We start from the raw sequence: 24,398 nt of genomic DNA, 5'->3' as shown, positions 1-24,398 counted from the left end.
TAGTTACTGTAGTAGTAACTATAAATTAAGCATAGACCAAACCCAAAAGAACATAATGTATAATTACACTGTAACACGGACACTTTAAAATAGTGTAACCAAAAAACATTTATTTTTGCATTTGTAAAATGTATTATGAAACATCATGAAAAGTGACCTTTATGTCATTAATATAATCTGCAAGTACAGTCTTATAAAACTACAAGTGCACAACTACAAGTGTAGATTCAGTACAATTAAACACACTTCTTTTTTCCAAAATAGACATCTATATTTTTTAATATAGTTGCATTTTTGATAGAGTTTGATTAATATAATGTGCACATCTATTAACTTAATCAGCCTGAAATGTGTGGTTTCTAGCGTGATTTTAGCAAAAAAAGTAGCTCAATTCATGAAACAGTTGTTGTCAGATTTCATTGCTGCTGTTACATGCTATTGAAACAACCTTGACAGAACATGTTGGTCTTTCCCCATTCAAGAAGAGCTGCATTAGTTTGCCTATTACCTACACAGAAAACAGCCACCTGGGGATATTACAAGATGGCCGCCGCGTGAACTGACTCGCCTTAAACGCACATCCAAACTCATAACTAGGACGTCAACAAGCACTTGAAGACAACATTTCTTTGTTATAGTCCATAAATGTTAGAGGCTGTATTGTTTTATAGTAGTGTTTTTGATACTGCGGCTTTAGCTGCAGGTTGTTTGTTTGCTAACATCAGTGAAGTGGACAGGTGGCTATTAGATGAACAATGCACAGACTCTCGAGGCAGTCACCCTTCCTCTCATCCAGTGCCTCTATACAAGAGCGTCTTTAACCCGCGCCGTCAATGGTCTGGTAATTATACTATTTAATTGTGCCATCTGTTAAGGCAGAGTCTCAAACAACTCGCTGTTCTTTCTTTAGATTGTGTATTTGATAAAGACCAAACCCCAACGAGCAGATTGAAAGATGTACTTTTAGGATCTTCATCCATTAGGGCAGTCGCCTCACAAAAGGGTCCCGTCCATGACTTGTCTTTTCAGTTTATAAATGCTCTTAGATGTTTCTCCACTGGGAAAAGTGTACGTTTCGTTTGTAAATAAGCAGAAGAGGTCTTCTCAGTGTGGCAGATTAAAGCACAAAGGGTTTTTGTTGGAGGTTTTACATGGATTTACTGGAGTCTGCCCTTCTCAGAACAGACAGTTTAAATGTGTTTTTTTTAACTTCACTGAGCCCAAGGGTCTTGTCTCGTGTACCCTCCCCCATGGCACTCAATACTCGTGACACAAATTAACCAAACTTACACACACCGTGTAATGGTGGCTTGTGGTCTCAGGCATTTTGTAGACTTTCCGAATGAGCAGTTTACATGTTATTTTTATGCTTTAAAGGAGACCTGTTGTGCAAAATCCTATTTTACTTGGTGTTTGAACATAAATGTTTGTTGGCAGTGTGTACACAACCACCCTATAATGGTAAAAATCCACCCAGTCCTCTTTTGTAATCCCCAAATTCCCCATAAATTATAAGCAGTGACTCAGAACAAGTCATTTGCAGATTGTAGCTTTTGTGATGTGACAAATGCTTAGGCCCCACCCATGACTGCTGTCGGACTCCGCCCCCATTATCCTAGCTCCTCCCCTGAGTGAGCTGTACACAGTCCACCATGTTTATCTCCTCGCCAGAGCATTTAACAGCAGCATTCAAGTATGAAATGTATTCTTCAATCAAGAGCAGTGAGGGATTTTCTCTTTTTCTTGTTGTGTGTCATATTAACATCATATTTAGCAGTAGGTACTGTTTTTTTTACGTTGCTTTCACTTTAATACACTGATCTAATATACACATGTGATTTCTGTACATGCTGTTTACTTTTACAGACATAACTGACTGTTTTTGTGAATTTCCTGTGTTTGACAGTTTAAGCGCAATAAGACGTAAAAAGAGAATGCGCCGTCTGACATCCAGATTTCTGTATGCTCAGAAAATCAAATATCAGAAGTTTAGACTGATATGGCTTTAAAATACTTGCAGATAATAAACTTTTTTATGATGACGAAGAACTGCAATGCCACATGATAGTTAGTGCGATAGGAGAAGATCATCAAAACCTTACAGATTTTTTTGGAGAGTATCAGAGGAGCTGTAAGGCTCCGCCCTCTTCTGGAAAGGGGGCGGGGGTAGCTCATTTGCATTTAAAGATACATGCACAAAAGCAGCATGTTTTTCCTTTTACTCAAAAATGGCCATTTACAACATGCTATAACAAATAATCTGAGGGGTATTTTTAGCTGAAACTTCAGACATATTCTGAGGACAACTGAGACTTAATTTACATCTTGTAAAAAGTGTCATCATAGGTCCCCTTTAGTCATTGAAAAGCCTATATTGTATATAATAGCCAATACTATAACAACAAATAGCCAGTGGAACAAGTCAAATATACTTTCGTTCAAAACAATCAGGACAATAAAACAAAAAGAAAGAAAGCAATGAATACTTGTATTTAGGAACGATGCATTAAATTGTGACAGTAAAGACAATTTCCACAAAAATATGAAGCAGAATATGAATATGAATATGTTTCTAAAGCATCAAATCATCATATCAACATTATTTTTAAAGAAATGAAGACTGAAGCAATGATGCTAAAAAATTCAGCTTTGATCACAGGAATAAATGACATTTTGTATGTAACATAAAACAAATATACAGTCCCTGACAAAAGTCTTGTCGCTTATCTATTTTCTAGAAATACCTGATATTAACCTGACTTTTAATTAATTAATTGGTGTTAGAAATTGCTCATATGAAAAGCTAAAACCCTCCCAAATGATGTTTAATGCACTGAAATAAATAATGTTCACAGAAAAAATATTTATCATTTAATCAAGACGGAAAGGTCAAATTTTGGCAAGACAAAAGTTTTTTTTTTCCTATACAGAAATGTAACAAATTTACAGCAAATACAAAAATATGTCAGCAAATTAAGTTGTGGTGCTGTGAGATCCAAATTTAATATCTTGTATGACTTCCATGAGCTTGAAGGACTGCATCCATGCGGTTTGGCAAGGATTCATACAATTTATTGATGAAGTCATCCGGAATAGCTAAGAAAGCAGTCTTGCATGCCTCCCAGAGTTCATCAATATTCTTTGGTTTCGTCTTCCATGCGTCCTCTTTCATCCTACCCCACATATGCTCAATGATGTTCATGTCTGGTGACTGGGCTGGCCAATCCTGGAGCATCTTGATCTTCTTCGCCTTGAGGAACTTTGATGTGGAGATGGAAGTATGCGATGGAGCACCGTCCTGCTACAGAATTTGGCCTCTTTTATGGTTGGGAATATAAGAGGTAGCTAAGATTTCTTGGTATTTTAGACTATTGACGTTGCCTTCCACCCAGCAGATCTCTCGCACACCCCCATACTGGATGTAACCCCAGACCATGATTTTTCCGCCACCAAACTTCACTGTTTTCTGAGTGAATCTCGGATCCATTCTGGCTCCAGTAGGTCTCCTGCAATATTTGCGGTGACTGTGATGTAATTCAACAGAAGATTCATCTGAAAAATCCACCTTCTGCCACTTTTCCAGCGTCCATCCTTTTAGCAGGCTGTGGGCCTTGGCAAATGCCACATGGTTTTTCAATTGTCTTTTGTTTAGTGCTGGCTTCTGGGCACTGATTCGACCATGGAGGCCATTTCGAGACAGAATCCGACAAACTGTTCTGGTTGACACAGGGACTTCAGGTGACCAGGTCTCGTGGAGCTCTGCTGCAGTGGAAAATGGGCTGGCCTTGGATTTTCGAGCCATCAAACGGTCCTCTCGAGCAGTTGTCTTGCGGGGTCTGCCTGACCTGGGCTTGTCAAAAACGTCTCCAGTCTCTTCAAATCTTTTTTTTTATCCTCTGTACTTGACGCTGAGACACATTGAAGGTGTCTGCCACATCAGCAGTGGATCTGGTCTTCAGCCTCTTGATAATCAAAACTTTAGTCTCTGGGTGAATCTTAGGCATGTTTGCAGAGGTCTAGTTGCAGTTGATGTGAAGGTCTAGTGTACTGGGGTTCTTTTTATACACACCTGAGACCTAATTGATCCATTATTAGTCACAGGTGAAGCTCATATGACAAGGTGACAAAACTTATGTCTTTGCAAAAATTGACTCAATGGGCTTTACCAAGCTGTGAATATTAGAATACTTTTTGAAAGTTTAGTTTTTCACTGAAACAAAAGTTTAGTTTTTCATTATCACAAAAGCTGGTGGGATTAAAATGAGCCATTTCTTGTAAAAAAATCTTGATTAGAAATATATTTCAGCGGCACTTTAGGTCAGTTTGTACACAAGCGACAAGACTTTTGTCAGGGACTGTATAATGTAAATATTTAACAAAATTACTTTTTTACTTTATTGTTGATCGAGACTCAAAAAATTACACAAATCCCAATCTTCTGAACATCAGTTTATGTAATGTATAACATATTATTGCTATATTTAATACTGTATATATATATATATATATATATATATATATATATATATATATATATATATATATATATATATATATATATATATATATATATATATATATATATATATATATATATATATACACTGGCTCTGCTGTACTGGTAGCAAATAACACTATATATAAAAGTTACATATATATTTGCTACCAGTACAGCAGAGCCAGTGTTGGCAGGTTGAGTGAATTGAATGTGAAATGCACTGCCATCAGCTGGTAGCATGTGTCATTACAACACGGCCTGACAGGATATTAGCTTGGGTGGCAGCACAGCAATTTATAAATAGCAAATTACAAATGTCATAGATAAACATCTAATATCTGCCATGGCAAATATCATCCACACTTTCAAAATCCTCACAGGTTTATCTTTACGACCAGCAGTTTTTATTTGAGTGCGCAATGTGTTAAGTGGTTTCAAGCTGTCATATAAAAGCAGTGAGTCATATTTTTATGAATCTTTATGCTACTGAAAACCAAAGTATAACATTTTAAAACCAGAACCATTTTCTCTCAATTGAACCCAAACGATGAAGAAGATTATGCGTTAGTGTCTAGGGAACTGAGTGTGTGTGAGTGGCTGAATGGCTGTTGATTGGGGTGTTAATTGATGCAGAGGCGTAATGCTGGTCACATGATTTGTGTGGGTGGGCTCAGTGAGTGTGTGTGTGCTCTGTTTTGGGAGGAGATCTATCAGTTGAACCAGGGTTTGACGGATCTGAAAGTGCTCTCCCGCTCTGTCTGACAAGCAATCTTACCACCAGCAAACAAAAATGTTCTAAGAACATTTTGCTGACATCCCCACCAAAATGTTACTTTGAATGTTCTTGTCTTTCATGAATGATGTATAATTTTTTTTTTAAATATCTTTTATTTTATTCTTCAATGTTTTTTAACCTATCGTACCTTGTAAATAGTCATTTTAAAATCACAATTTTGAGTTTTTTTCTCAGAATTGCTTGATATAATTTATTTTGCAATTTATTTTGCATTTGCGAATTTATATCCCACAATTCTGAATATATATATATATATATTAGAGATGCAAGAATACAGTTAGTCCACGGTTCAATACATACCAGTTTTTCGGTTCGTTTTTTTGCTATTCTATTCATAGGCGACAGGAACAGAAAGAGGTTAAGGAGAAAATGTTTTTATTGCAATACTCTTTATTTATTTCACTTAAAACACTTGAAAACCCTTACTTAAACTTAAAACTTTACTTAAAAAACCTTTGTACATATTCCTAGTGTATTGTATAATATACAATAAACTATATAAAGATTAACAGTGGCAGCTCAGAGATGTACAGCAGCATTTACAACATTGATTAAAAGCTACTGTAAGGTGTTTTTTTATTTTTATTAAAATCATTTTAGAGGTGAACTGTCCCTTTAAGGACAGCGTGTTCACGACCTGCTCGCATCTCATATACAGACCCACGCAATTTTACTTTCACTTTAGACATAACCGACTGTGTTTATGTATGTTAACCTTGTGTGTATTTAACCTGTGATACTTTTTATAATACTTTATTACACGGCTCTGTGAAATACTTGATTCTGATTGGTCAATCGCGCATTCCAGCGGTATGTTATTTCCAGATAACACCCGCTCATACGGGTACTAAGAGTTATCTTGACCGGCACTACTTCTATGCTTAACACTGGCGCCATCTTGTGGCTTAAACAGCCGTGGGTTACAATGGAAGACTTCAAGGCAGGTTTCCTTTATAACGTTTTTAATATAGATATTTTTCTTACACAAACGCATCGATTTGAATCAGAAGGCTCTATCAACCCATCAGAGCCGTGTGGAGCACGTTATTTGACGGACAGCTGCATTCTTTATGGACTTCAAACACAACTACAACTACTGCTGGGATTAACGTTAGCCTGGACTTTTTAAATATAACTCCGATTGTATTTGTCTGAAAGAAGAACGTCATATACACCTATAATGACTTGAGGGTGAGTAAATCATGGGCTTGGTTTCATTTTTGGGTGAACTAACCCTTTCAGCATTCATTTTCAACGTTTAGCAGCAATAGATAAAGGCTTAAAGCAGTTTGGAACTGTTGTGTAAGAGCTAATAAAATATTTAATCTCGAGACAATATTTTGTGTCTAATAATTATTTATTTGAGACTAGTAGCCGTGTAATAAGCGGGATAATGTACACCCAGCCGGTTGTTGTCGCAGAATAAACCCCTTCAGAGTGATGCTCCGCTTCACGTCGGGTCCTGATCACTCTGTCGGGGTTTATTCTGCGATAACAACCGGCTGGGTGTACATTATCCCTTACTTGATGAATAAAAAGTTAAACAAAAAGTAGCAAATGTTTTAAAAATAGAAATCTTTTGTAACAACAATGTACACTACTGGTCAGTACTTTGGGGTCAGTCTTTGTTTTTCTTTTTTAAAAAATTAATCAATAATTTTATTCAGCAAGGATGTGTTAAATTGATAAAAATTGATAGTAAAGGAGATTTATATTTTTTGAAAATATGTTTTTATTTTGAATAAATGCAGTTTTTTTGAACCTTTTATTCATCAAATATATATATTAGACAGCAGAACTGTTTCCAACACTCATAATAAATCAGAATATGAGAATGATTTCTGAAAGATCATGTGACACTGAAGACTGGAGGAATGATACTGAAAATGCAGCTTTGCATCACAGAAATAAATGATAATTTAAAATATAATAAATTGAAAACCAAATATTTTAAATTGTAATAATATATCACAATATAAAAAATTTTTTTCTGTATTTTTGATCAAATAAATGCAGGCTTGATGAGCCGAATAAACTTCTTTCAAAAACTTTACAAATAGTAATGTGTCCAAACCTTTGGTCTGTGCTGTGTGTGTGTATATATATATATATAATCACAGAGCATCACAGTTTGTTGCGTATGGGGCTGCATAGCCGCAGACCAGTCAGGATGACCGTGCTGTGCGTCACTTACCTGGGGAACACATGGCCCCAGGATGCACTATGGGAAGAAGGCAAGCCGGTGGAGGCAGTGAGATGCTTTGGGCAATGTTCTGCTGGGAAACCTTGGGTCCTGCCATCCATGTGGATGTTACTTTGACACGTTCCACCTACCTGAGCATTGTTGCAGACCATGTTCACCCTTTCATGGAAACGGTATTCCCTGGTGGCTGTGGCTCGTTCAGCAGATAATGCTCCTGCTACAAAGCAAATATGGTTCAGGAATGGTTTGAGGAGCACAACAAAGAGTTTGAGGTGTTGACTTGTCCTCCAAAAATATGTTTTAAGAATGTTTTGCAAAGATGCATCAGATCAGATGTCAGATTCAACTTTATTGTCATTGTGCAGAGTATACAGAGCCAATAAACAGTTAGCATCTAACCCGAAGTGAAAAGTAAATGTATATCAATATACTATATAATATAATATCTAAACATATCCTGTAAATATTAAACCTATTATATGAGTGCAAAATATGAGGTACAAGTGCAGAGTATATCTCAATACAGTTGTCTAAAATAAAATACCAGGTGCAATATATTCAGCAGATTTGTCTTCTCCTTTTTATATGAAGTTTATATGGAGAAATAAGCGTTGCAGTCATTCATCACTTGTCTAAAGGTTATCAGATGTGACATTTGGTGCTTCAAACGTTAGAGGTGCCTTCATATAAAAAGCCCCAATTATTGAAAGCATATTGCTGACAGATTTCTAACCGCCACCTTCATTTGTTGTTGAATTGGTATTTTTATGAGAAATCAGCAGCGTCATTAAGACATTGACACGATTTTGTAGTGTTTCCAGATGAAAGTCTGAGACTTCATCTCTTGGCCGCTGCTGTTCTTTTGGTTTTCCGATGGTTCCTTCCTAATAACAGCATAGCATTAGGGGCCGCTCAACAGCACGGGCTGTAATTTCAACATGCTGCACTTTTCCACGCACTCACATCAGTCAAAATCTGCTAATGAGCTGCAATCAAATGGGTGTAGCTGGTGCTTGCATGGCCAGATAAAAGTTATAAAATATAATATATAGAAATATAAAAGTTGTTCATTTTCATTTTCATTTTTATTGTGCCGTAACACATCAAGTCAGTCTAGGAGATGCATTTGACAAAGCAGATTTATGTGAACATGTCCTCACTCGCTGGGATATTTCTGAACATCAACATACAGATGTGTTGCACTACGAATATATTCCTCAAAGACACTGAATGTTAGCCCAGGAGCTAAAGAGATTTAATGAGGTTCTTAGTTCCCAATCTGTCGATGTAGTGATACTAGGAGTCACTCTTGGGAGACCCAAAAGGACAATGACAATTCACCCTTCGCCAGGCGTTTGATTGACCGACCAATCATAACGCCAAACCCACCATTTTGTCAGACAAACAAACCAGACAGGAGAGTTAGTAGATTAATGTCACTCTCAGGAGCTCAATGAACTCAAGTCCATTCGTGAAATTTACTCTACTAAATATTACACGGTCAGCTGTGGTATTATAACAAAGTGGAAGTAATTGAGAACAACACCAACTCCGCCATGAAATGGTAGAACACGTAAAATCAGAGTGGGGTCAGCGCATGCTGAGGTGCACAGTGCGCAGAAGTCAATAGCTACAGACCTCCAAACTTCCTGTGGCCTTCAGATTAGCTCAAGATCAGTGTGTAGAGAGCTTCATGGAATGGTTTTCCATGACCAAGCAGCTCATCCAAGCCTTACATCACCAAGTGCAATGCAAAGCATGGGATACAGTGGGGTAAAGCACGCCGCCACTGGACTCTAGAGCAGAGACGTGTTCTCGGGAGTGACCAATCACGCTTCTCTGTCTGGCAATCCGAAGGACGAGTCTGGGTTTGGCGGTTTTTAAGGAGAACAGTACTTGCCTGACTGCATTGTGCCAGGTGTAAAGTTTGGTGGAGGGGGGGTTGTGGTGTGGGTTGTTTTTCAGGGGTCAGGCTTGGCCCCTTAGTTCCAGTGAAAGGAACTCATAATGCTTGAAGACATTTGGGATGTCATTAAAGTTCATGTGAAATGCATGTAAAGACAGACGTCCCAAAACTTTTCACAATATAGTGTATCTTTCCTGTGGGCATTTGAACCCAATAAACATTTTATCATTGAACCCCACTGACATTTTTGTGGAGCTATAGGATTGTTATGTATATTTTAAGCTGTGTTTCCATGTAAATCCTTTCACTTTGTGTCAAGCAGTAAAGAAGGAGGGATGGTAGCAGGTTTTGGGACACGTGGACAGGCCGCAGAAATCGATGTGGCAGAGCCTGGTTTACTTTTGGAAGCAAAATGTCAGGATTGTGTGTGTGTGTGCGAACAAATCTGCCCTTTAAGTCTCCATGTGTGCTCGGAAAAGGACCAGTGAAACCGTGAGCTAAAATCGTGGCTGGCAGGGCAGCCCAGGACTGCGTCCCCACAAACCTCAGCTCTTTCCTTCACTGCCTGGCCGCCCTCCCAGAGTCTCCAGCTCTAACCTCAGCGCACAGACGGCAAAAAGAAATTCCCCTTCCATCCTCTCCAGGGGCACAGCGGAGTCTCCACGCACATGGGGAATGTAGTCGAAACGCATGTCACCTAGTTGGCGATCTTGCACGAGGGAGCAAAGATTAGGAGGTGGTGAAAGAACGGTCTGTCTAGAGTTTGACCCAGACTAGGTCTGGTTGCGTAAGACAGGGGCGACCCGGGTACCAGCCGGTGGCGGGGCGGCCATGGCTTGGGGCTTAGTGTGTGGGGTGGAAGCTCTGCTGCTGCGGAGCGGCAGTTTCATATGGCAGATCGTGGTGTGGATGATCCGGAGGTGTTACCTGCAAAGGATGAGGTCATGTCAGCAGTGCTTACAAACCTGCTTCTACCCGGGCAACGTCTATCAGGTACTGCCGCTCTTTTATAACAGCATGGGATCGGCGGTTGCTTTGGCACTCTTGTGATCATTTCCGTGTTTGAGAGTTCTGTCATTTGTGATTTTGGTTCTTTAACTCATTTACCATGAAGAATATATTTTGGTCTTTGTCTCAAAGTCTTCCAACTGAAGTCAGAGATTTCAATATGAAACACTTAACAAACTCGATCTGAACATTTCCCATCAGGCTGAATAATCTGATCTATCCATATTTACAGTTCTATTCTCTTACTTAGACAAAAATGGTCTTGTTTTGTCTATTTTTATTTCTCTTTTTATTTTAGGAGAAACTTCTGAGATATTGTTGATACTTTAATACATAACTGATATCTTCTAACAAAACTGAGAAGTGTGAGTTCTTTTTTCTTTGGCCATGATGAGTCTGAAAATCTGAGGTCAGAAGCTTTTGGATTTAAAAAAATAAAAGTTATGGTGTTAAATAAAGAGAAATATGTAAGCTTGATATTGTTACTATTATTACTAGTTGGCGTACTGTTTAACAAACTTGTGACATTGATCGTATAGTATAATCTGTAATGAAACAATTAATTAGGAAAATGATAATATCATAATGCAATAACTCGTTTTCAGCTCTCCTCCGTGCAGATGAAAGATGTGTGCTTTAGTAGAACGCATGTTTCCATGTTACAAATCTGAGTCTACTAATAAAACTTAAAGTATTATCATCCACATTTATCCTGACCGAAGATTATATCATATTTTGAATAATTTGGACCTGACTTTTACAAGAACACCTCCACAGCTACGTGAAATTATACATCAACTCCACCACAGCATATTGTAAACAGACATTTTCGGCATTGGTCGGTTTATAGCGCAGTCTTTGTGCCGAACTGAAAAACAAAGCAATTTTGCGCCGTTTTTGTGGTTACATAAGATTCAACTGGTTTGTTAACAGATGTTTTATCTATTTTAACTTTACTTCTTTGTCCAACATCCTGTTGTTATTTTCAGTGACAGAAAAATAACTAGTTTCTTGGTTTTGGTTTTTGGTTTTTCCAAAATAATATGTGTGTGCATGGCAGCTGGTGGAGCAGAAGATGCATGAAGAAAAACCTCTTTATACTGGTTAAATTCATCTAATATATATATATATATATATATATATATATATATATATATATATATATATATATATATATATATATATATATATATATAATATTATTATTATATATATTATTATTTTTTTTAATTTTTTTTATTTATTTGTCACCAAACTGCATTAGTAGTGAAACAAAACAAAAACATAAAATTCTTGTTGGGATTAAGCATGGAGCCATTGTTGCGCTGTCCTTCAGCCCTAAATGTAACATGAATGTAACAGGGTTCTGAAAGAGAAACATCATGGGTTATTTGTTTGTTTGCTTGTTTTGGTCGATTGTCTTTTAGTTTTGTTTCAGTTGGTTGTTTATTTATTGTTTTTTTTATTGATTGGTTTGGTTGGTTGATAGTTTTTTTTTTTTTTTTTTTGGTTGGTTTTCTGGTTTGTTTGCTTGCTTGCTAGGTTGGTTTCGTTGTTTGTTTATTTATTTATTTATTTGTTTTGGTTGGTTGTTTTTCTATTGGTTTGTTGGTTGGTTGGTTTATTTGTTTGCTTGTTAGATCGGGGTGCTAGTTGTTGATTTTCTGTTTGCTTGTTTATGTATTTACTTTTTGCAGGTTGTTTGTTTGGTTTGTTGCTTGGCTGTTTGTTTTGTTGTCTGGGTGGTTCTTTGTTTGTTTAGAAGTTTAGTTGTCTGGTTTGTTTTAAGGGTGGGAATCTTTTACCATCTCACGATTCAATTCGATTCCGATTATTGAGGCCACGATTCGATTCATAATCCATTTTCGATTCAAAAAGATTTTCGATTCAAAACGATTCGATTTTGAAAATATCAAAATTAAATCCGCACCCGCCCAGACCCGTTAATATTTGGCCCGTTACCCGACCCGTGCCCAAGTCGCACACTAAAATCATTCAAATGAAATGCTTTATTTTTTATCTTGCACCTCTCAACATCAACAGCGTCATGAATGGGCTAATGAAACAGGCTAAAGAGCCTTTAAAGACTCATCAACAATTTCATATAGCTACTCCACTCACCAACTTTACTTCATCCATTGCTACTCCTGCAACGCTCGCTCCGACTGGGCTACGAGAGGCATCAACAAAAGTCACACTGTTGCAGTGGTGGTGACGTAATGGTTCAATTGGCATATCGTTGTTGCGTGTATGTGTAATGGTAATTTGGACATAGAAATTGTAATACAGTATGTTCGAGGGGGAAGAAGGAGGTGGGAACCGGCGGACATTTAAAAGACTTTAACCAAACAAAACGAAAGTAACGTGGGCAGCCCCTCACGGACATCTGCCAAGCACACACACACATAATAAAACATAAACACAACTCAACGTCAAATCCAGGGGCCTGTACCATGAAGCTGGTTTAGCTGGCTAGCCTGATTTGTTTAAGCTTAGTTTGTGCCAATCCTGGGTTTTAGGTACCATTAAAGGGGTTTGGCTTTTAGCTGTGTTCATCGCCATAGTAACTTATGCTCTACGGCTAACCTGCTCCAGGGCAGGTTATGTTCTGGATTAGAGATCTCAAACTGAAATTGGGCCAATCAGCTGTGAGTAAAGTGACACACCTCTGATGCAGTAAAGCCACTCCCCCTGTTTCTGCTCCAAATTAAAGGTCATTACATAGCAAATGGTTTTAAAGACTAAAGCGTCTTGCTTTTAACAATGCTTATTTATAATAATATTAATTTTGAATGATTTACTTATAATTTATGTAATTATTATACCTTAAATCAATTACACATTTATCATTTTAGTTAATCAATCATTAATAGGCACTTTGTTAAAATTAATACATAAGTCATATAAATAACATCACCTGCATAAAGTCATATGGACAAAGTTTTAAAATCAATAAATAAAAATAGCCTATAAAAAAAAGATGCTCACTGAGCTTAAATGTTTTATTTTCTCTATATCAACTAAACTAACTTCATAACTTTTACTTGCATTGACGTATACAAATTTTTCTTAAAGTTGTCCTCTTTCATAAACAGCTTTTCTTCTTGCTGTGTATTTTTTTATTTTTTATTCTTAATATTTTTCAATCATGCAATATTCTGCAGAAGAGAGAAATTAATCTCACTGATTGTCTCGCGAGAAGTTCATCTCAGTTCCACAGCGTGTGATTGGCTGTTCACTACTGATATCACAGCTAAACTCCTGAACTCAGGATCAAAGCCTGAGTTGACAAAGAAAGCTGATGATCAGCATCATGGGACCAACAAAGCCTTAATACTATGGTTTGGTTTTGTCAACTCGAAACTAATCCTTTAACCCTGAGTTTGTTAAACTACCATCATGGTACAGGCCCCACGTCTGGTGATCTCTCGTCCTTATATGCTTCCGAGCTCCCTCAGAGGACTCGGTGTGGCTCGCAGGTGACGCTCTTTCACAATCACGCCCCGGTCTCGCTCGCTCGCTCTCTAGCTCGTCCACCTAGCCACAGAAATATTGCACATATTTTTCATCCGCGCTACTACCCGCCCGCACAGAGTTAATTATCCGCCCGCATCCCCGCCCGTGATTTTTATAAATGTCACAATTTGCCACTTTTATGCCGTTGCAGGACTCTACGTCGCGTATAGGCTAGTTACAAAATGGAGACGAAACGGCCAGCTGATTTTATTAATTTATAAAATCGATTCTTGGACATTTCAGATCGATTCTGAATCGTTGCAAATGAGAATCTAGATTCTTCTGTGAATCGATTTTTTTTGTTTTTTGGCACACCCCTTGTTTGTTGTTTTGTTTGTTAATTTATTTGTTTGGTTGTTTATTTTGTTTGGTTGTTTGATTGGTTAGCTGGTTTTCTGGTTTGTTTGTTTGTTTGCTTGTTAGGTTGGGTGGTTGTTTATTTATTTTTGATCGTTGTTTATATGCTTGGTTGATTGGCTGTTTGTTTGTTTGTTTAGTAGATTGGTTGGCTGGTTTGTTTTTTGGTTGGTTATATATAGCCAGCAGCCATATCACCCTGTAGCCCAAGACTGGTTTCCCGCTGGAGCTAAGCAGGGCTGAGCCTGGTCAGTACCTGGATGGGAGACCAAATGGGAAAATGACTTCACCCTGTGGTCTGTGTGGGTCCTAACGCCCCAGTATAGTGATGGGGACACTGTACTGTCAAAGAGCACCGTCCTTTGGATGAGACGTTAAACCGAGGTCCTGACTCTCTGTGGTCGTTAAAAATCCTAGGAAGTCCTTCGATAAAGAGTAGAGGTGTAACCCCGGCATCCTGGCCAAATTTGCCCATTGGCCCCTGTCCATCATGGCCTCCTAATAATCCCCCTCTCCTGATTGGCTTAATCACTCGGTCTCCTCTCCACCAATCAGCTGGTGTGTGATGGGCGTTCTGGAGCAATATGGCTGCCGTCGCATCATCCAGGTGGATGCTGCACATTGGTGGTGGTTGAGGAGATAAGTGCTATATAAATGTAACAAATTATTATTATTACTTTTTTTATTTATTTAGTTTTTGCTGCTTGTTTATTTGTTTGTTTGGTCAATTGGCCGTTTGTTTGTTTTTGTTTGCTTGGTTGTCTGGTTAGTTGTTGGCATAGTGGATTTATTTTTGCTCGATTCCAAACTTACTTAGGCATTTCATGTAGGTTAATCATTTGAATTTGAAAATAAAAATACCAATGTAACTAGCAGTAATGCTGTAATTACATTTATTTTCAGGCACTTGAGAATTAACCAGCCACTTGCAGAAATTTCTCATCTCATCTCAATATGCTGCCATAACAGATTCGTTTTGGATTGTTTTGGCTGTTGCTGCTGAGAGATGCCTTGTGATTTATACCTTTTGATGACAGTTATGTGAAAATATTCTGTCTGTTTACTTTCCCATAGACATAGACCGACTGAAAGAGGACATTTTACAACTTGAATTATGACTCTAATATGTTATGTTTGTGTTCAGTGTGTCACTATAGTGAGAGAAGGTGGCAATCATATGAATTGTGTGTCCACAGATGACCGAGGGACGACTCTGCCAGGTGCAGCTCCTGGACGACAGGAAGCTGGAGATGTTGGTTCAGGTATAATGTCTCACAGTTTTGATCCCAGCTCTAGTCTATTACACCTCCCACTCAAAGGTTAATGGACCTCATAAACCTCCCTGTCTCACATCATATTGATCAATGGATTTTCTCTCGCAGCCGAAGCTGTTGTCTCGTGAACTCTTGGATTTGGTCTCATCGCATTTTAACCTTAAGGAGAAGGAATACTTTGGGTTCACCTATGTGGACGACACGTGAGTGACGCTTTTTAAGGATGTTATCTATAGCTTGTTCCCATAGAATTTGAACAACTGGAGAAAAAAAAGTGTTTATGCAAATGAGCCCCGCCTCCACCCACCCACTCACTCACTCACACGCTCGCTCACCCACTCACTCACTCGCTCGCTCGCTCACACACTCACTCACTCACGCTCGCTCACGCTCGCTCACCCACTCACTCACTCACTCACGCTCGCTCACCCACTCACTCACTCACGCTCGCTCACCCACTCACTCACTCGCTCGCTCACTCACTCACTCGCTCGCTCACACACTCACTCACGCTCGCTCACTCACTCACTCACACGCTCGCTCACTCACTCACACGCTCGCTCACCCACTCACTCACTCACTCACACGCTCGCTCACCCACTCACTCACACGCTCGCTCGCTCACACACTCACTCACTCACACGCTCGCTCACTCACTCACTCACACGCTCGCTCACTCACTCGCTCACTCACTCACACGCTCACTCACTCACTCACTCGCTCACTCACTCACTCACTCACTCACTCACACACTCACTCACTCACACGCTCACTCACCCACTCACTCACTCACCCACTCACTCACTCACACGCTCACTCACTCGCTCACTCACTCACACGCTCACTCACTCACTCACTCACACGCTCACTCACTCACTCACTCACTCACACGCTCACTCACACGCTCACACGCTCACTCACACGCTCACTCACTCACTCACTCACTCACTCACACACTCACTCACACACTCACTCACTCACACACTCACTCGCTCGCTCACTCACTCACTCACTTACACGCTCACTCAGACACTCACTCACACGCTCGCCCACTCACTCACTCACTCACTCACTCACTCACACGCTCGCTCACCCACTCACTCACTCATTCACACACTCACACACTCACTCACTCGCTCGCTCGCTCACCCACTCACTCACTCACTCACACACTCACTCACACACTCACTCGCTCGCTCGCTCGCTCACACACTCACTCACTCACTCACTCACTCACTCACTCACTCACTCACTCACTCACTCACTCACTCACTCACACGCTCACTCAGACACTCACACGCTCGCTCACCCACTCACTCACTCACACACTCACTCACTCACTCACACGCTCGCTCACCCACTCACTCACTCACACACTCACTCACTCACTCACACGCTCGCTCACCCACTCACTCACTCACACACTCACTCGCTTACTCACTCACTCACACGCTCGCTCACTCACTCACTCACACGCTCGCTCACTCACTCACTCACTCACTCGCTCACTCACACGCTCACTCACCCACTCACTCACTCACCCACTCACTCACTCACACGCTCACTCACTCACACGCTCACTCACTCACACGCTCACTCACTCACTCACACGCTCACTCACTCACACGCTCACTCACACGCTCACTCACACGCTCACTCACACGCTCACTCACTCACTCACACACTCACTCACACACTCACTCACACACTCACTCACACACTCACTCACTCACTCACTCACACACTCACTCGCTCGCTCACTCACTCACTCACTCACACGCTCACTCAGACACTCACTCACACGCTTGCCCACTCACTCACTCACTCACTCACTCACTCACACGCTCGCTCACCCACTCACTCACTCATTCACACACTCACTCACACACTCACTCACTCACTCGCTCGCTCACCCACTCACTCACTCACACACTCACTCACACACTCACTCACTCGCTCGCTCACTCACTCACTCACTCACACGCTCACTCAGACACTCACTCACACGCTCGCCCACTCACTCACTCACTCACACACTCACTCACTCACTCACACGCTCGCTCACCCACTCACTCACTCACGCACTCACTCACTCACACGCTCACCCACTCACTCACACACACACTCACTCGCTTACTCACTCACTCACACGCTCGCTCACTCACTCACTCACACGCTCGCTCACTCACATGCTCGCTCACTCACTCTCGCTCACTCACTCACTCACTCGCTCACTCACTCACTCACACGCTCACTCACACGCTCACTCACTCACTCACTCACTCACTCACACGCTCGATCACTCGCTCGCTCACTCACTCACTCACACGCTCACTCACTCACTCACACGCTCGATCACTCGCTCGATCACTCGCTCGCTCACTCACACGCACGCTCACTCACTCACTCACTCACTCACACGCTCACTCACTCACTCACTCACTCACTCACACGCTCGCTCACCCACTCACTCACTCACGCACTCACTCACTCACACGCTCACCCACTCACTCACACACACACTCACTCGCTTACTCACTCACTCACACGCTCGCTCACTCACTCACTCACACGCTCGCTCACTCACATGCTCGCTCACTCACTCTCGCTCACTCACTCACTCACTCGCTCACTCACTCACTCACACGCTCACTCACACGCTCACTCACTCACTCACTCACTCACTCACACGCTCGATCACTCGCTCGCTCACTCACTCACTCACACGCTCACTCACTCACTCACACGCTCGATCACTCGCTCGATCACTCGCTCGCTCACTCACACGCACGCTCACTCACTCACTCACTGACTCACGCTCACTCACTCGCTCACTCACTCACTCACACGCTCACTCACTCACTCACACGCTTGCTCACTCGCTCGCTCACTCACTCACTCACTCACTCACTCACTCACACGCTTGCTCACTCGCTCGCTCACTCACTCACTCACACGCTCATACGCTCATTCACTCACTCACTCACTCACTCACTCACTCACTCACTCACTCACTCACTCACTCACGCTCACTCACTCACTCGCTCACTCACTCACTCACTCACTCACTCGCTCGCTCACTCACACGCTCACTCACTCACACAGGGTTCCCGCGGGGTCTTAAAAAGTCTTAAAAAGTCTTAAATTCAGAAAGTTACATTTAAGGCCTTAAAAAGTCTTAAAAACGCCCAGATTTTCATCCTAGGTCTTAAATTTTATTTACCAAAGTCTTAAAACTTTTACTTCCGTTCAGAAACAAAACCTTTTAGTTTTCTTTACCCGACTGCTTCATGCATTTTTACTCCTTACACTTTTCCTTCAGCTTTTCAGAAAGCTGCGATTGGCAAACGGAAAGCAAGAATTTACAGTAATAAACTATATTTTGGCAAAAAGCGCTATTTGTCTTTAAGGATTTTTTTTAAGCGCGCCAAATGTTGAGGATTTACGGTCAAATAGCGCTTTAATATGCTGGCGCCAACACTCGCATTATAATAGGGTTAAGCGTAATGTATTCTGATGTATTTGATCTGACTGGGTGGGCAGCTGTCAATCTCAGGCCCAACCGTAGATCCGCCCCTATCATAGGTTGGTTGTTTTGTCTGGTCTGCACTTGTGGCTACGCGCGTTTTCAAAGAACATGGGTCTTTGCACACTGAGTCCGATATTTTCGCATGCGTTTTTTCGTATTCGTGATCCGAAAAACTCGTCACGCACAGAGACCTTGCACACTGAGTCCGATGCTTATTAATGAATGTGTTACGGGGAAAAACGCAAAACAAGACAAAGTGACGTCCAGTGAGGATAATTTGTTTGTCCTGAGGAGATATTGGGTTCATCTAACGTTACTCCTGTGATCGCGTAGAGAGGAGAGTTTCTCTATCAAGCGGGATTATCCAGATCGACCGATTCAAAGTTGCAGTTTCAGTGGCTCAGTTTGATGCTTTGCTAGCGATACTGGAGACATATTTAAAAGAAGACCACTAATTTCTGTGAATCAATTGATCCCGAACACCTGGCAGTATGTCTATGGATCCGATCACACACACACACACACATACAAAAAATATATTGCAATATATTTGAAAAAATCATGCAATATATTCACATATATGGGATTTAATATTTATATTTTCCAATATATTGCAATATATTGAAAGCGGCAATCATTTGTATATTTCCAATATATTGCATGAATATATAATATATTTTATAATGCCATTAATATATTATTCCATATATTAAAATATATTTCAAGAAAATATATTGGTAAATATATTTTCCTTTCGTAAGGGGAGACTTGATGTGCTATAATTATAGTTGTGATATAATAATATTTGTAGCATTTTTTCTAGAATAATATGTATGGTGGCTCTGAGTTGTCAAAACGTCTCAAAATGCATTTTTACGGATGCGAAAACGCAGAAAATCGAACCTGTTCCAATTTTTTTTTTTTGACGGACGAAGGTCTCAGAGGCAGTGTGCACTAGACCTCACTTTGTCTTGTTTTGCGTTTTTATCCCCGTAGCATTCATTAATACGCATCGGACTCAGTGTGCAAGATCTCTGTGCGTAACGAATTTTTCGGAATACGAAAAACCGCATGCGCAAATATCGGACTCAGTATTTTGATATCAGTTTCTGAGTTTATTTAATGTTTCTATAACTGAATCAATAAAAATAGAATGTTTGAGAGTTTCTGAGATCATTTATAATGCTTTTAGTAATGTGTCGTGTTGGTCTTAAATTTCACTCATAATGGTCTTAAAAGGTCTTAAAAAGGTCTTAAATTTAACTTACTGAAACCTGCAAGAACCCTGTCACACGCTCACTCACTCACACGCTCGATCACTCGCTCGATCACTCGCTCGCTCACTCACACGCTCACTCACTCACTCACTGACTCACGCTCACTCACTCGCTCACTCACTCACTCACACGCTCACTCACACGCTCGCTCACTCGCTCGCTCACTCACACGCTCATACGCTCATTCACTCACTCACTCACTCACTCACTCACTCACTCACCCACTCACTCACTCACTCACACGCTCACTCACACGCTCACTCACACGCTCACTCACACGCTCACTCGCTCGCTCACTCACTCACACGCTCACTCAGACACTCACTCACACGCTCGCTCACCCACTCACTCACACACTCACTCACTCACTCACTCACTCACTCACTCACTCACTCACGCTCACTCACTCGCTCACTCACACGCTCACTCACACGCTCACTCACACGCTCACTCACACGCTCACTCACACGCTCACTCACACGCTCACTCAGACACTCACTCACACGCTCGCTCACCCACTCACTCACTCACTCACTCACTTACTCACTCACTCACTCACTCACTCACTCACTCACTCACTCACGCTCACTCACTCACTCACTCACACACTCACTCACACGCTCGCTCACCCACTCACTCACTCACTCACTCACTCACACGCTCACTCAGACACTCACTCACTCACACGCTCACTCAGACACTCACTCACACGCTCGCTCACCCACTCACTCACTCACACACTCACTCGCTCGCTCACTCACTCACTCACTCACACGCTCGCTCACCCACTCACACACTCACACACTCACTTACACGCTCGCTCACTCACTCACACACTCACTCGCTCGCTCACTCACTCACTCACACGCTCGCTCACCCACTCACTCACTCACACACACGCTCGCTCACCCACTCACTCACTCACTCACACGCTCGCTCACCCACTCACTCACTCACACACACACTCACACATCCCATTCTACTGTAGTAAACGCAGCACAATGGCAAGTGGAGGTACTGGTTTAATTCAGCCATATATGTTTGATCCAGAAATGGATTGAGGAGAAATAGACGAGTAAATAATACAGTCTCATCTGCAAGTCGATGTATCAGAGTGGTATGCGTTTTATGCATTGCTCTCCTCAACGTCCGACACATAACATTATTTAATATGATTAGTCTTTTGCTTGACTACGTTATTGAACAGCTCATGTGTTGCTAATGTGACAAACTATGTTCCCGTTCAACATCTCAGCATGTCTTCTGAAAATCAGTATACTTAAAAATGCCTTGAACACCAGAGGAGAAAAGCATAGGCCTATAGTTCCTCATAACAGCATAATATGCATCATATACTGCACTTAGTTCACTCGCTATATTGCTAAATGTACACGATTGTTATATCACCAGAAAAATATACCGGGATAACCTGACTTCTATTGAGACTCCTCTGTTTTATAGTTAATGATATGCCCCTAAAAAGCCCCTATATAAATAGTTATATCGCTAACTATTTCTATATAACAGTGTTTAAGTCATCACTAAGGCAAAATCTCCTCTAGTTCTGCTCAGCTGAGTCCTGTTGAAGTCGTCTCTGTGCAGATGATTTTCATACATTAGTGTTAAATTGCAGATCTGGGTTGAATAAGAATGTCTGATCGCACATTTCATCCAGATTAACTTTCCTCTTCCAGTGGTCAGTGCAAATGGTTGCAGCTGGACCGCAGAGTGCTGGATCACGACTTCTCCAAGAAATCAGGGCCTATTGCTCTTCAATTCCTGGTGAGGTATGTGATCGCTACCTCATGATGTCTTAAGTCACATGACCACACCAACCACAGAATGCAGCACATTCCTGGACTCAATCACTGTGGTGCCGCTCCAAAGAAGCACCTTGTTTTAGATTTGAAGTGAGATTTTTGACATTTGGCTACGACTCGCCCCGTTTATTACTATAAAATTGCGATTAACTGAAGGATTTGTCATCTGCAGGTTTTACATCGAGAGCATTTCACTTCTAAAGGAGCACACAACTGTGGAGTTATTCTTTCTGAATGCTAAGTCGGCCATCTATAACGTGAGTACATTGTGCCTGTTAACCACTGAAGGGATTCACTGTCTCATTTCTCGCCTCCATAAACAATTAAAAAGCCACAGACCTCAGAGCAGTAATATACCAGTTATTGCATCCCAGGGCCATAGAAGAAGTATGTGTAACTGATTCACTTGTAAATCAAGAAAACAGTGCCATTCTTCTAAGGTACTTCACAACCATCACATAAGGATAATTGTGAGTCATTGCAGCATGGGCAAAAAATGCTCCACTCTTCGTCATGGCCTGGTTTTCCCTCAACACTTTATGAGCTTGCGGCAGAATTGTATGTAATACAGAGGAATCATTTGATTTTCCGCCACAGAATAAAAAATTAAAAAGTCAGAATTGTGATATCTCAATATATAAATGAATAAAGTTCATTCGGTCTTGATTTCTCGCAATTCCAAGTTTATAACTCGCAATTCTGAGAAAAAAAACTCATGAGATATAAACTCGCAATCGTGAGGGAAAAAGTCTCAGTATATCTCACTATATAAAGATTAAAGAAAATGCTCAAAATTTCAAGATAACTTACAATTGCGATAATTAAAGTCAAACGTGTGTGTTTGTTTTGGTTGGTAGATTGTTTTGGTTCGTTTGTTTGATTAGTTAGTTTTCTGGTTTGTTTGTTTGTTTGTTTGTTTGCTAGGTTGGGTGGCTGGTTGGTTGATTGTTTGTTTATTTATTATTTTGTCTTGAAGTATATATCTAAAATTCAAATTCAATTCTTACTTTATATATACAGTTTTAGAAAAAATTAAGAGAACACCAAGGGGTCTTTAAAAATTTTTTCCAGAGATGTATAAGTATATATATATTCAGCTCTGAAAAAAAAATTTAAAAGACCCCTTATAGATATATATACCCACATGGATCAGTCAGCCTTGGCCTTCCATGAGCCTGTGGCCGGTACACCACTGTTCCTTCCTTGGAGGACTTTTCATAGAGACTGACCACTGCAGACCGTGAACACCCCACAAGGTCCCTGTAATAAAGTTTGTGGATGGAAGGAAGGAGGCGGGAACTGGCGAACGTTCAACAACTTTTTAATTCAAAATAAACAAAACGAAAGTAAAACCGCGGGCAGCCCCTCACGGACGACTGCCGAACAAACATAATAAAGTAACACACAAACATAATAAAACTTAAACAAAACTCAACATAAAATCCAGGCCTGGTTCTCTCTCGTCTTCTGCTGTCCTTGCTCCTCCTTTTATGCTCTTGTCACATGGCCGCAAGACGAGACCGGTGTGTCATGCAGCTGGCACTCGTTAACACTCATCACCGGCCCGCTCTCACGGTCCATCGCCTCGCTGCTTGTCACACAACATACCCTCATCGCCCCTCGCAGGCCGGGGGGCACTCCCGAGACCACGCCGGCCGCGGCACCTGGGGGTAAGGACAGAGAGGCGAGAGAAATGTAGACGGGAGCACGAGGAGCTAGTGAATGAGAGAGGGGAGAGAGGGAAAAAAGAAAAAAAAATTCTGGTCCGGTTCCCAGACACACTGCCGTTCGGCCCTCCGCCCGCCAAGAGGCTCTTCCTCACGGTGCTGTGAGATGGCACTGGAGGCCTGGTGGACAGCTCGATCCTCCTCCGCCCCCTGGCGGCCGGCGGTGACTCCTCCTTCTGAGGGACCCGGCAGCGAGCCCCGCGCTCCCTGCTCCTCCCCTATCAGGCGGACGGCAGCAGGCTCCGGCTCACGGCAAGCGCGGCGACTCCTCCGCTCCCTCTCGAACGGCAGCCACCCCACCTCGACCCAGGGGCACGGCAGCGAGGTCTCTGTCCCACCTTCCTCGCTCCAGCACCATCGCACCAAACTCAACATAAAATCCAGGCCTGGTCCTCTCTCGTCTTCAGCAGCCCTTGCTCCTCCTTTTAGGCCCTGTCCACACGAACACGGGTATTTTCAAAACCGCAGCTTTTTCTACGCGGTTTGG

At 41.4% G+C, this 24,398-nt stretch overlaps 1 protein-coding gene across 6 annotated transcripts in view; it reads left to right on the top strand.

Moving 5' to 3' along the window:
* The window catches only part of frmd4bb (FERM domain containing 4Bb), a 106,245-nt gene that overhangs the window by 41,122 nt on the left and 40,725 nt on the right, over positions 1-24,398 (top strand). For 5 of the 6 annotated variants that reach the window (XM_067446824.1, XM_067446827.1, XM_067446825.1 and 2 more), the window contains exons 2-5: positions 15,481-15,546; positions 15,667-15,761; positions 22,059-22,151; positions 22,357-22,441. In XM_067446824.1, the coding sequence (XP_067302925.1) occupies positions 15,481-15,546; positions 15,667-15,761; positions 22,059-22,151; positions 22,357-22,441 (339 nt within the window). Of the gene's footprint in view, positions 1-15,480; positions 15,547-15,666; positions 15,762-22,058; positions 22,152-22,202; positions 22,275-22,356; positions 22,442-24,398 lie in introns of those variants that run through there. The other variant, XM_067446828.1, reaches the window with a different exon arrangement.

This window comes from Pseudorasbora parva, chromosome 6 (assembly GCF_024679245.1).
Source record: "Pseudorasbora parva isolate DD20220531a chromosome 6, ASM2467924v1, whole genome shotgun sequence".
In the NCBI taxonomy this organism is placed as follows: Eukaryota; Metazoa; Chordata; class Actinopteri; order Cypriniformes; family Gobionidae; genus Pseudorasbora; species Pseudorasbora parva.
This window is presented reverse-complemented; position numbering and strand designations above follow the sequence as displayed.